Source organism: Pomacea canaliculata, linkage group LG11 (assembly GCF_003073045.1).
Source record: "Pomacea canaliculata isolate SZHN2017 linkage group LG11, ASM307304v1, whole genome shotgun sequence".
Taxonomy (NCBI): Eukaryota; Metazoa; Mollusca; class Gastropoda; order Architaenioglossa; family Ampullariidae; genus Pomacea; species Pomacea canaliculata.
This window is the reverse complement of record NC_037600.1, coordinates 981,022-995,243: the sequence shown is the minus strand read 5'-3', so window position 1 is coordinate 995,243 and position 14,222 is coordinate 981,022. Positions and strand designations below refer to the sequence as shown.

Below are 14,222 nucleotides of genomic sequence, written 5' to 3'. Positions count from 1 at the left end.
TATGCATTTTTCTCATCCTACTTCAGGGAGAGGAATCGCCATTATATAGAGTTTGTCCACAACCTTATTGCTTTCTCTCAGTCTGTGTTGAAACTAGTTGGAAAATCATCTGTAGCCAGTCTGTAATGCTACCTTGTCTCTACTGATCTTCCAGCCATCAAGGGCTATCCAGTTGTGAAGAAAGCCTGTCACCAATATGTACACTGTTCTTTCTCTGCATGTGGCACCTTTTTACAGGGCTGGCTGCCTTACCTTGATGTAGTCTTAGTTGCTGGATTAATGTAAAACACCATTTGCCTCCTCCTTCCAGCTATCAACGAAGTCCACAAAGAGGACACATTAGGTAGTGACCACTTTCCAATTATAATTTTCATGCCAGATACTAAAATAACTTGACTAAACCAACTCTCTAGAATTAACACTGAAAAAAGTCGCGGGAATCTGTATCAGTCACAAACAGAAGTGAGTGATGTATGGCTCCCTGATGATGATTTAGACACCAAGACTGACAAACAGTATCATCAAAGCAATCACATCAGAAACACCAAAAGGAAATTGTAAGGAGCATATGTATTCTGGTCAATAACTTTATCTGCAAAAAAGGAACAAACCAAATGAGAGCAGTTACTGGAAATAACTGGGGAACGAATCCAAAATCATTGTATTAGGATGCACTCGCCAAACCTATCAGTACTAGAAGAAACCTATAGAATTGATAACAAAGGAAAGGACAGGCCACTATTACTACAAGATGCAGTGTCTCCCACCAGACCACCCAGTCCAACAGATCCATTTACAACCCCACAGATACAGGTCACCCTACTCCACAACTCACGATGCAACAACACGCAGAAAACACAAAGGATACATGCAGGTGTGGGTAGTTCGATCGCGTGTGAATCTCTGTCTAATGGTTTAAAGTAAGGCTAGTTTATGCTTCGCTATTATGTTTTGCTTTTTGTAGTAGGATTTCATCATCGTTTGGGGGAGGAGCGACGCTGGAGACTATCCGAGCCTGAGGAGGGTGAGTGATGGATTCTGTGCGAGGCTGTGCAACACGATGCCGTCGTCGTCGTAGTCAAGCACAGTGTCGTTTTGTACCCTTGTCAGGCCTCTTTCGTGTTTTGATGTGACCAGGCAGTGATCGGGTAGCGGGTAAAGTGGGGTGGGGATGAGAGCGAGGGGAAGAAAAGAGGTCAAATACATGCGGATTTTTCTGTACTTACATTGGTGTCTGTTTATGTGGGTGGAATTGCGTCTCTGTGCTGTATTGCTTGTGTGTGTGTGATCGTTTTCCTCTGTGTTAAATATTCAGCTTTTCAAATAAATGTGTATTGTCAACATGTTTACTGAGGGTCGAGTGATCGACATTGTCGCTTGCCGCCGTCATGAGTCACCCCTAAATGTGGGGTACGTGTGTGAGCGTAACTGCGGGTGTGGGCTGGTTGAAACCCGAGAGACAGATGTCACTATAGATATTAATAAAGATATCTAACTCGAGAGAAAATTCTCTCTTTTTCATTCTCTCTCTCTCTCTCACACAAACACGCAGTCTTGCTCACCCTAAAGGTGTGACAGGAAGCTTAGAAATGACTGCACATGCACACAAGAACTTATATACATGTATAGTGCTTTGTGACCTTGACACAGTTAATGCTAGACCTCCCAGGAAGTACAAAACGGGTTAACACCCGAAAGGATCGGTGACTAGCATTCTGTCTACACCTTATCAGTCCAGAGAGAGGGTCTACAACTGCATGACTCCACCCCTATGTTCATTGCTAGGGGTAACGTCAAGTGTGTAAATGTGGTGTAAACAGCTTGAGACAAGCACACGGGGTGTGTTACCCGCCGTGTCTCGTTCTTGTTGGGTGAGTATGAGCTATTCAAATCACACATTTATTATTATTATGTGTCGATAGTTTTGTTGCTTGGTTACTTATCTTTCCTGACTTAACCGAGGTAAAGATTGGTAATGATGCATTAGCTATGGTGAGGATTGAGGACACACGGTCAGACATACGGAAGAAAACAACAATAATAACAAATGTTACTTATATAGTGCTTTACTATATACCGTCCCCTCCTCCCCCAACTCACCGTTCCCACGACAAAGACGGACTCAAGGCGCTGACAGACATGAAGTCGCAGAAGCGCACTGATCAGCAGGCATCAAGTGCGTCTCATTAAATCATTCGCCAGGATTTGAACCACGATACGCTTTTCTTATTCACGCGCACACTGAGATACAACCTATTCATTACACTTCTAGTCATGTCCTTCTTTGTGTTATCAAACCGGGATATGGCCTCAGTTGCTGGCACGGTGCGTTAAACCACACTAAAGAAATCGTCATTTTCGACTCCATGAGTGAAAATATGTGGCACGAAAACATTGCCCTGGGTCTCTCGAAACTCGATACAGTGATGACTCCCACCCGTTGGTGGGACTAGCGACTCACCAGCCCATGTGTATGTCGTCCGGGTACTGCAGTGCACACCCGCTTTACCTCCACGCGAAATGCCATCTGTTTCAGGGCGGCACGTTTCTTTGTAATGAGCTATTCAACTATAACTACAGCTACAATCGTGCAGTAGCTGTTGGTCAGGGGGTGACTAGAATACTATGTTTCCTCACAGAGTTCTACCTTACATGCGTCGACCGTCTCTCTCTCTCTTTTTAAATAAGTTTACCCGTTTATTGTCACCAATGAAAATGCACTACACGTGTTCAAACAGTTTAGCCAGTAGCTGGTCGGGCTGAGGCTCGTAGTGGGGAGAGCGAACTAGACTGAGTACAAAGGTTGCAGGTTTAATGTCTATCAAATACTTTTTTCTGTTTTAGTAAACACGTTTTAATTTTTATTGTGGCGAACACTGTGTGTGTGCATTGAACTTATTAACTTGACAACTGTGCATAAGACAGGGTGAATGTTTAGGTTCAGGTTAGGATCAGTGAGTATAAATGGTAATTGCCAGGTTTTTCTGCGTTTTCGCATGACAGTACTTGAACAAGATGCTGTTCTTCATTGTGCTCGGTGACATGTTTGAAATAATGTAGGCGAAAATCTTTATGTCGAGAAATGAGACAAAGAGGTGAACTACTATGTCCTCTGTAAGATTTACGCAGAAAGGTAATTTGTTTGTACTGTGAGTCTGTCCTAAACTGTACAAAACGATTCGGCAAGACCCTTATCAGAAAGTTTAGGTACAAGTCCTCGCACATTCCAGCTTATTATTTTATTGTAGAGACAGTTGGTGCCATTCTGTACCCGATGCCGTGAAGCAGTTGAGCTACGGTTCGTAGTTATTAATGTGTTCGACTTTCTTGTGTCTGCCTGGCGCTTAGACACATTAAGACAAAGTCTTACAAGACATTTCCGCCATTTTCTGACCACACTCCAACCCCTCTTCTCATGCTCAGATCAAATGTTCACAAAGTTCCTACATTGTCTCCTTACTACTTGTGTGATAAAATTACAAAGTAGGCGTCAGGGTAAAACTTTGAAAATAATTTAAACAAAGATGGTATATTTCCTTTTTGATTCCCACTCCATCAAGAGGAATGGGAACAAGAAGGAACAATGAAAGAGAGAAAGAACCACATCAAAGGGTCCCAGGCTCCCTGTCAGTCAGCTACAGCACTCTATGGGTCCTGCAAAGCTCTGAGAGACTTCAGGAAACGTGCGAGGCCATTAGCTGTTGTGAACAACTCACGTAGTCTGTTGCTCACCTGGTGGTAAAGGTCACTGAATACCGCGCCTGGCTAGAAAAGCGCTCGTGACTCGTAGGTAAAAGCCGATCATTACTTTTTCCAACGCCATTCATCAGACTCTACCTGTGTCTTGATATTGAAAGTAAACTGTGTCTTCCAAGTAGCAATAACAAATATGAAACTCCAAATCTACTAAAATTGTCTTCCCCACCCTTTCTCTCTTTCACACACACATATAGAGGATTTCTGTTGGTAAGTAGAGAAAACAACAAATAAAGCTCCGTCCTGTTCTTCGATCGGTGGGCGTAAATATGCTACACATTATTTTAAAACTGTTTGTCATTACTCCTGATTTCAATTACACCAAGTCCTGCACATGTAAGAAGTTTTGATTCTTCAGCTTATCTTTTGTGTTCGAGAGAGTTACCTGGTTGCTACACGCAGCAGGACCTACGTAGACTGGGCAAACAAATTGCATGTGTGAATTCTATAACTCAGTGCTTCGTGTCTTATCTCGACCTCCAGGCGGCCAACACAACATACATTGTGTCTACGTGCATGCATTGACGTGTCCCCGTGTTCTTCCCGCTCTTTATTGGAAATTAAGACTTAAAAATACTTTCCACATGTATTTTTATTGCTTGGTATTTTGCAGGCACGGGCAAGCCGGTATTTTCTCCTTGCAAGTCCGTCGATTACGTGTTCTGCTTACCTTTGCTATGATTATAACAATAGGCTCGTCGTTTGGACAAAGGTGTGAGCCTACTAACAAGAACAAATTACATGGTAAGAGGTATCGTTAAGTCAGGACAAGGTGTGGTAATGTGTCTCAAAAACCTTACCAGAGGGAGTTAGTAGGTGGTAGCTGTGTATGCTAAGGATATTTCTTGTCAGCCTGTGTTTTGACGGCGACAAGTTGAGACAGCGGACAATGTCAACGTCTCTCTCAAACGTTCTCAAGGCATAAAGAAGAACTAGATGAACAAGATGATTGTGATGACGATCCTGACCATCACGATGTAGAAACAGTCTGTGACGACAGAGTGGTGATCACAGGGCGGCCCGAACAATGGCGACCACTCGCCACGTGACTCGGGCTGCACGTGCCGTGGTCACAGCTGCTGTCTTCATCTTCAGCATCCTTCTGTCGTCCAGCGCACAGCCCGTACAAGGTGTGTAGAATTTACGAACGATTTGTGTACAGGGTGTGTACTAGTTGTGTAAGAAGTGTTACAAAGTGTGTACGACCTTGGGGAGAAGGGACGGGATGATCATACAAATAAGTGATGATGATGACACGAAAACGATGATTGTGATGATTAAAGTATACGCAACAACAACTTATCAGCTATGTTTTCGTTTATGAAATAGTTCTATAAATTAATTTATTCATTGTAAGTTTAATTAAATTTTATGGTACCAATATTTAGATGAAATCTTGACTCGATAAGCAGTCAGTAAAGACTTTGTACATTGTACACACGTCACTATGGAAATCTGATGACACACTCATGCCACTATAGATATCTGATGACACACGCATGTTACTGTGGATGTCTGGTGTCATGCGTTATGTTGGTCGTGTTTTCTCTGGCTTGTATAAACGCTTTATTGTCTGTTCCACTTGTGCACACTCTATGTTGTCTGCTCCACTTGTACACACTCTATGTTGTCTGCTCCACTTGTACACACTCTATGTTGTCTGCTCCACTTGTACACACTCTATGTTGTCTGCTCCACTTGTACACACTCTATGTTGTCTGCTCCACTTGTACACACTCTATGTTGTCTGCTCCACTTGTACACACTCTATGTTGTCTGCTCCACTTGTACACACTCTATGTTGTCTGCTCCACTTGTACACACTCTGTTGTCTGCTCCACTTGTACAGTTTTCTCTGTTCCACTTGCAGGAGTGACGTCGTCTTGTGACATTCCGTGTGTGATAGGAACGGGACCTACATCATTGACATGCACGTTTAGTGTTGATGTTAATAAAACCAAAAGCAACTTCTCGGTGGTCCGCCTCGGAGACGGGGATAGCAAAGGTAACATTCACATAATTATTTCCTCTAATGTCAACTCCAGGAACTGTAGTCATGAGGCGAGAGTAGGTCGTTTCCCCAGGGCAGAAAGGGCAACTTTAGGAAAAGTGTCTTGTTTCCGAAGTTGTAAAATTGTCCAGACCACGCGGACACTATTCGTGTTTCTTTACCCCAGGAAAGCTTCGTTTCCACTTAATACCTATGGATCCAGAGATAAAAGAACATTTGCATGGTCTGGAGACCTTTGCTAACCTTAGCATTGAATTCTCCCTGCTCTCGCAGGGCAAAGACTTATCGTCGCTTGATAACTACGGCTCCTGGTAATTTTCCCCAGCCAACAGCTAGCGAGTTCAAGTGAACGAACGACTATCTCGATCCTTTCTACTGCAGGTTCTCCCTTTGTTTATCAGTCAATCAATCAATCAATCAATCAATCAATCAATCAATCAATCAATCAATCAATCAATCAATCAATCAATCCCTTCATTTATACGGAAGTGCTTTCATTTACAAAATGTTTATCTTGATTTTCAGGTGTAATTTTTACATTAAGATATGGTAATTTTTATTAATCATATGAATGTTTCACCTGCGTATATCTTAATACCTCCTAATCTAGGTGTCGGCATTGTAAGCTGCACCTGGCGAAAAGACCAGATGAGTTGCACCACGGCCCCGGGATACGAGATCAGCAGCACAGTCACAGATCACCTCGTCATCAGAGTACCACGAGCATCACGTGACCACAGCGGAAGTTACGTTTGTCTCATGACGGGTTCAAAGATTGAGAGTTTCGAGCCGTGTGTTCTCATCGTCATGCCAGGTATATCCTTCATTTTTGGAGGAGTGGAAGTTTATCATGACCCTCGTCAAAAAGTACACTTAGTATTGCGTTTCCAGCTCATGTATCTGTGTGCTTCAACTCTTCTATGTACACTCCATCAGCAACTATATAGCAGCCCTAGCCGCCTACCTGTGTCAGCCTTATTCAATAATGTTTACTTTAAATTTGTGTAAATAAAGGGACGAAATCCAATCATTTAAGTATGCGAACAACATTTGGAATAAGATTGATTACATTATAAAACATATCTTACTTCCATGAAGTTTATCATTTTTTTGGAAATATTAAAATATTAGAATTTTTTATCGATTGATTTTTTTATTAAGGATGTACGTTTTCCTTTTGCAGGTGACAATGCTGGTGTTATAATCGGTGTCACAGCTGGTTTCATTGGCATCGGATTTGGCATTGCCATCTACATTGTCAGGATATACAGACCTCAATGTAGAAGTAATGTGTTCAAAAGGCATGCGTTTTTATTGTGGTTTGTGTCTTTTACGGTTCTGTGGGTTTTTTTAAAATAGAAATAGTATGGCTAGTTTATGTGTTTGTGATAGGGAATGTGTTGTTTGTAATATACAATGTCGTGTTTATATGATGTTTATGTAAACCATACTGTGAAAACATAGGTTCATTTTCTTTGTACATATTGGAATGTCTGCCCCAGGATCCATAACGATATACAGAGGCTTAACCTCTCATAAAACGTTTTAGTATTAACTTCATATCAATATGGACGATTTCGGATCACTATACCTGCCTTTGACCTTTAACCCAAATTATGGGTCCGACTTCTTCCGGTTTTGATGGCGACATATCGCTTCGCGGGCAGTCTGTGTACAATAGACATATCATGTCGGGAGAGTTCTGTCATCGTCCTTCTTAGCGCCGATAATGTGTGCCTGCATGCAGGATGAATAAAGTCATATCTTGTCTACAGCGCCTGTACTTACTACGAAACAAATTGTCTCCGAAATATTGTTAGGAAACTACATTTAGCCTCAGTTTCAACCTCATTTTTCGTGAATTTTTTAAGCTAAATGTTGTGACTAATGAAAACACAGTAAAAGATGGGAACACGTAGTTTTCAGCCAAACTGCCTTTAAGATATCTTCACTTTACAACATGTAAATTGGAAGATACAAATAATTACTCTATTTAATATTCAGATGATTAAAACTGATTTAGTTTGCATTAAAGTGTAGTACGTGGGAACCTTTAAAGTCCTGGTGAGAATCAATTGCCCGAAAGTCATTAATTAAACACCCCTAGTGAAACAGACCATCTCTAAATTTTTGCATTGATTACAGGACAATTTCTAGGACAACAAACCGGTCAGATGAGAAAGATCCTGCCAAGAAGATACCAATGCTATCAAAAGAGGAAAAATCTTCTATTGTGCATTTGATGACTCCAGAGGAGAAAGTAAGAACGTAAATAATCATAAGAAAATAGAAACCTTCGTTGACAGAATTTGTCAGATTATATTAGTGACATTTGAATTCTTTCTGCTTTAATTTGGATTTTTGACTTCTGACAAAGATGACATTTTTTAACCACTTGGCTGTGATGCTGCGCAATATAAAATTTCCATGCAGATTAATATTAAATTATCTCTGTACTGGAATCAAAATATATCTATTGTTGCACACATATTTTATTTCAGCCTCACGACAATTGCATTCGTGTTCCATTGTCCTGTCCCAGACATTAATGCTCCCATAATGGTCCGAAGTAAGCATTTGCAAGACAATAAACAAAATACAAACACATGAAGTTGATAAGTAGTCTTCTAGCGTAAACTATTTGCTTCCAGTTTAGTTTCACGATAAAATATTTTAAACTTCCTTCATTTCTGACCCAGAAAAATTTAGCGACCTCAGAAAAGGACCAAGAGTTGTCGATGAGGTGGGTGGAGGCCGCGTTCCCTGATCTCGACTCTCGCGCCTACTTCCTGCCTCCTGTCTACGTCAACCGCGTGCCCATGACTAGACAGGCAGCTGCTGGTCAGAGGTTCTCGTCCTTCAGCAAGCATCTGGGAGATAAGCCTTCGCCGACTAAGTCTGCCCTGCTTGTCTCGACGTTCTGCTCGACTTCCTATCGTAGCAGGACAGTGACCTCAGAGATGACGAGCTATGCAACGGATTTTCATGTGCCTACAGACGATGTCGGGTTAACAAACAGAGAGAAGTGCATGGTTGGAATAAGTCAGCTTCAGTTCGGACACATCTAAGGGTTATCGCACTCTATCTTGGCACTCAGCAGCGGCTGCTCTCCTTCCTGAACCGCTGACCTTTCTCCTGATCAAATACAAAACAATGAAAGAGGGGATTTCGATTTTCTTCTTATTCACCGACATTACGGTTTTGTGATATTTGAGGTAAAATCAACTGGTCGTTTTAAGATATCACAAGAGAATCTTAACGAGGCTGATTAGAGGAAGATAAGTGATGCCATTAAGCAGCTGAACAACGCGAAGGCCAACTTGTTACACCTGGTGAAGGACATCGCGCCCCATGCCGCATCACTAAGATGATCGCAGTCCCGAACCTCAAGGGTCATCAGTACAACAGGCTCTCTCTGGCGACCATCACTGGCTACAGTAAGTGGTCTTCCCATTTTAGGCTTTGATTGGCCTCAAGAAAGATAGAAAGTAAAATCCATTGCTATTAATTGTCAACCTTATTATGTTTACATAATTTATAACTTAGTAGTGTGTGCAATAATATTTTATCGCATTGCCTATCTCTGATGTACAATGAAATGTAAAGTTGTGCACAGTCAATTTCGTGAGATGCAAGATTTTAATAAACCACTTTATTTTTTTTATATCGGTATGCTAACGGGTCATGTTTCTCTCACCTTTACTGACTCCCTGCACTTTACAATGACTGAGATTAAGAGCCTGCCTTGGAATGATCCAGAAGACAAATCATTTTACTTGGAATGTCCACGCCTGAAAATGATTGTACTCAGATCTTTCTCAGAGCAGGGGGGAATACCTACAATCATAGACTACATTTTTAAAAATACACAATAAGTATTCTGTCCATTGACAATCTCTAATTCTGGAAGTAAAACACTCGCGGAACCGACGTCCGTTAGATGGGTGGAGAGACTAGTACACATATTATTATTATAGTTTGATGGGTTGTCTGAATAATAATATTTTATGCTTTTCTAGAAACCATGCTGTGGTTGATTTTACCATTGCGGATTTATTTGTCCCGAAGGTTGATCAAGATTTACGACTGTCCTGAGAATGAGCCAAGATTTGATTTTTGTCTCCTATGTTCTATAAGTTTTTTACAAACATGTCTATACAAATATGTTTCAGCCCTAAGAAAAGTACGATCAACAACCCACCACAATTATAGTCTAATGCTTTAGTGCATTTAAATTCGTTTTATATAAAGAATCATGAATTTTAACAGCACTCATGTTTATTATTTTACAGGACCTGTGTCGATGTCTGGGTGGATACAACAGATTCCCCTGACATCACTGGACTTTGCCTTTGCTCTGATCAGTTGTTCTGACCAAGGACACCCTCTGACGTCAGTAGTCACGTGCTGAGGAACTCGGACACTGGGTGGCAGCGACCGTGTGGCTGGGGCTGACCTGACAGTCACATGACACCTGAGTCTACAAGAGTCTGGTAGCCAGGTTAGTGTCAGAATAATGTACACTTTAGTCACAACCCCTTGAAGTTTATTATTACGCCGCGCACTTTAGTATACAGTGTCTGCGTCTGGAGAAATGTTCATGTGCCGTGCATGACTTCTTATAAATAAGACTGTCACCTCACCTACCACTGTTATCGTCAGACAAAGCGTGAGATAATCGTTGATAAAATGTCTCTGGGTGTTCACATTCGACAGTCAGGAAAAGGTTTAGAATGATGGAGCTGCATACAGTAGAATAGTGGTAGGATGTTCGCTTGTTCATATAAACATACGTTTGTTCTAGATCTGTGGTCCGGCGACAATTGTGACTGTGCCATGCACATCCCCTCCACGCCTGTCTGTCAAGACCCTGGGTCAGGCCTAGTGTCGTATACAGGAGAGTGGCTGACACTGCTCAAATAACCTTGTTCCCGGAGCAAGTTCACCTGCTCAACATGTCACCTCCCATACAATTTGTGACTGGATCCGCCCGGGACAGGTAAAACCGTGTGTATTGATGCTAACTGCTATGCAATGGTTGGACAGTGGTCACCACGTCTACATTGTGAGTACTTGGCTGCGGGAACCGGGTGCAGCGTGCTTCATGCTTGTACCACCTGTTGCTATGAACACTCTAAACACGTGACCGGTCAGCAGAGCGTACCAGCGTGGTCAGCCTCATCTCCTGCTTTAATGATTTTGATGGCGGTAAAGACGTGGAGAACGCCGTCAACGACTTGTCACAGGCTGCGAGCGGAGAGTCGTTGTACGTCAATCGCTGATTGAAGTGGGCTGAGTTGGGGTGAGTACAAGAGTGTGTGATGTTGTGATAGAGCTCGCTTTTCCTGTAATTACTGGGACTGGTATTTAATAGGTGATAATTTGTAGGTGGTTGTGGCATCTGATGTAGGTGTTCTAGCTATATTACACCCAAAGACAGACAAAATATGTATGTTTGTTACTTCGATCAGCTCTTTTAGCGAAAAGGTGTAAAAAAAAATTTTTTTTTATTTTAGTCTGTGATGACAAAGGGAACTGACCTCGTAACTTTGGTTATACGACAAAACATCAAATGCAGACACACGGTTTTTTTCTATCCTCCTGTAAGCTCATTTCTATTGACAGTGAAAACAACTCCAAATTTCTGTGACAACTGCTAGAAACGATTTCCTGATCGTCTCCATCTCTGGGCGGGCAAGTTGTTTCCATGACACGCACCCCCGACTGGCCAGTTGATACTTAACCAGACCCCTCCGCTCTCCGCCGTCCGTCATCAGGGAATATGACGGCCAGGGCTATCACTGAGCTTGACCATGTTCCAGCGCGACAGTTCGAGCGCAGGTGTGCCCGACCACACCAGACGGCCCGCCAGTCAAACGACTATATCACCGAGGTCAGGTCAGCTAGGGTGACTGGCCAGGTGACTGTGTGACGTGCGGTCGTGAGGTGGCCAGCTTCCTACACAGTCTCCGTGTTGGTGCTAAAGGTAGGTGGGGGGGGTATTGCATATTATAACTCCTGTAACTGACAAATTAACAATCGGGCGATAACGGTCTGTGATTTTGCTTCATGCGTAGACGATTGTTGTTTGTTTATATCTATATAAACAAGGATATAAACCGTATATGTCTGGCATTGTGCAATCCTGTATCTGCGATAAGGGTATGACTTATCGAAGAATACTTGATTTGAATGTTTATAGAGAATGTCACGATGACATCAGCCACCACCGTTCGACACAACACCACCCTGCCTGCAGTGAGAGAGACTGCCTGGGGGTGGTGTTGTTACTGGGTTGCGTTCAATGAACAGAGCTCAGGTATGTATGGTTGAGAGCAGCTGAGGGGAGCGTGGTAGGGTGATGTCCAGTGCGGAGTGACACGGTGAAGTAATAAAAATGACGATGACTTTGAGGACGTGGCCAAAGCCCGCATCTCTGTGTGTGGAGGTCTGGTCTTAGTCGGTCTCAGGGGACTCCAGGTCGTGGATTGATGAGAGAAATGTTCTCTGTTTGGTGATGATAATGCCGCGAGTTGTCACGTGATGTCCATGGGTGTGGGGGATCCTGTTACAATCACAACCTTGTATGTATCTCCTATGGGTCGACGATTTAACTCCATAGCAGATTCGGACGTTCGACACCTGTCACCTGTCGTAGCCTTGTTTTTGCGTCGCTCTGCTTAAATGCTTTTCTTCAGTTTTAATGATGTAAATATATATTTTCTTAGAGAACAAACCCTGTCATGCCTTGCTTTAACGATAATAACTAGTGTCTCCTTCAAGGTGTAGTCACGGCGTAATACTTGGTTGTTCTTACTGAGCAAGAAAGGTAATGGCTGAGAGCTACACCACTTGGAAAGACAGTCTGATTCTTTGCATGGCGCGATTTTTCATCTTGAAGTTATATGATGTTTGGTTGTCTTCGTATGGCTATATTGTTTGATTTAAACTAATGTTCTTTGTTTTTGAGCGTTGCTGTGGTAGTTTCTGCCGAGTGTGTGCGTTCGTGCGTTATACGCGCGTGCTTTCCGAGTGATAGGAGTTGAAGGCTAGTCACGAGTCCAAAATGAAGCTTGATCTTACCTTGCCGTGCAGGCTATTGTGCGTTTATGGTCAATGCTTCACAAAATGTATATTGAGCAATAGACAGATTATGTAGTCATTAATACCATGGCACCTTGTTGTTGGGAACAGTGACCTGAGATGAGAGAGCTCTTCGTTCACTCAAACAAGAAGATGCATCCGCAGCGCCATAATCAAACAGATAGAAATTGGCCATGTATCAGTTTAGAAGTTGAGACAAACTTGGTGACAACAATCTGGTGCGACTGGTATAGTACATATGTGCAATAATAATACAGTAAGACCGTTGCGGCGTACAAGCGCTGGCCAACTGACAACTTACATGTATTTCCTAGGTGAAAACGGAACAGTAAAAGGTGAGTATAAGTGTATCAGAGTCGTTCTGAACTTGATTCTAAAACGAGAGGAATGTTACATAAGTGATTACCGACGTAAAGCCAATGTCGAATCATTTATTTGTCCAGTATAATGTGCACATAGAGCAAATTTCCGAATAATCAGAACTGTACGTAATAGGCGGAGTTTTTAGATGATAAAATAAACTTATTACAATTCGAAAATGTAAATTATACGATAGTGACACTCGATTAGAACCAAAAACAATAATCAAAAGAAGATGGTTTCACGATTGTGAGGCACAGAAACGTTTAGTAGAAAACTAAGAGGCAAGTCCCGCTTATCGCCCTGACGATAGAAGAGATGGTTCGCGTGAGCATGATTTAAAGAATTTAATTTGATTTATATTTGTGCATCAAACTAGATATTGTCGAATCTCAACCGACTCTAGTTACTTATTTGTGCTCGATCGCTTAGTTTGTCTTGTGTTTGTTGTTTTTCTTATGTTTGTTGTTCTTTTTGTTTTTTGTTTTGTTGTTTTTTTAAATTTAAAGATGAGATCGATTGTGACATTTAGCTCATGCCGCTTTTGTCCGAAGTTCGAAAGTCTCCGAAAAAAAAAGTGTGACATAGAAAAATTTTCTTTGGAACGTTCCATCCACTTCGATCAACAGAGATCTTGAATTGATTGGCGGGTGTATGAGAGGGGTTAGGGAGTCGCGAGCAAGAATAACCGTATTGGTTTCTGGCTCTACGGAGATTTGTGTTTAGTTAGCCGTTTATGTAGACAATCATGTATTTTGTATCTATGGGTCTGGCTCGGTTTGATTGTGTTGTCCTCTCCTACTACATCTCTGTCTTTCTATTGCCTAAACGGAGTCTTTTTTCTCTCGTCGGGCGCTCATTTTGTACACGTACTTCGCTTTTACATGTTTTCTTTTTCCAGACCAACCTATTGACTTTGTGTACCTTGGGCATCACCCTGTATGATAATGATATTCAATACGAGTTTCCGAGACTGAAACTTTATCTCCTT

The 14,222-nt window shown here is 42.1% G+C and overlaps 1 protein-coding gene across 1 annotated transcript; it reads left to right on the top strand.

Annotated features, from left to right (window-relative positions):
- Positions 1-71: 71 nt before the first annotated feature.
- LOC112575623 lies at positions 72-8,835 on the top strand. The gene is made up of 7 exons (XM_025257598.1): positions 72-1,871; positions 4,370-4,886; positions 5,627-5,761; positions 6,378-6,581; positions 6,951-7,086; positions 7,913-8,027; positions 8,467-8,835. Exons 2-7 carry the CDS (start codon positions 4,784-4,786, stop codon positions 8,833-8,835), a joined length of 1,062 nt encoding a protein of 353 aa, XP_025113383.1. The 5' UTR covers positions 72-1,871; positions 4,370-4,783.
- Positions 8,836-14,222: the final 5,387 nt, after the last annotated feature.

What these genes read in the sequence shown, in the direction of transcription:
- LOC112575623 (XM_025257598.1), top strand. Translation starts at nt 4,784, where the DNA reads ATGGCGACCACTCGCCACGTGACTCGGGCTGCACGTGCCGTGGTCACA. An exon ending in CGGAGACGGGGATAGCAAAG is followed by an intron (nt 5,762 to 6,377) that starts GTAACATTCACA and finishes CTCCTAATCTAG; the next exon opens with GTGTCGGCATTGTAAGCTGC. An exon ending in TGTTCTCATCGTCATGCCAG is followed by an intron (nt 6,582 to 6,950) that starts GTATATCCTTCA and finishes TTCCTTTTGCAG; the next exon opens with GTGACAATGCTGGTGTTATA.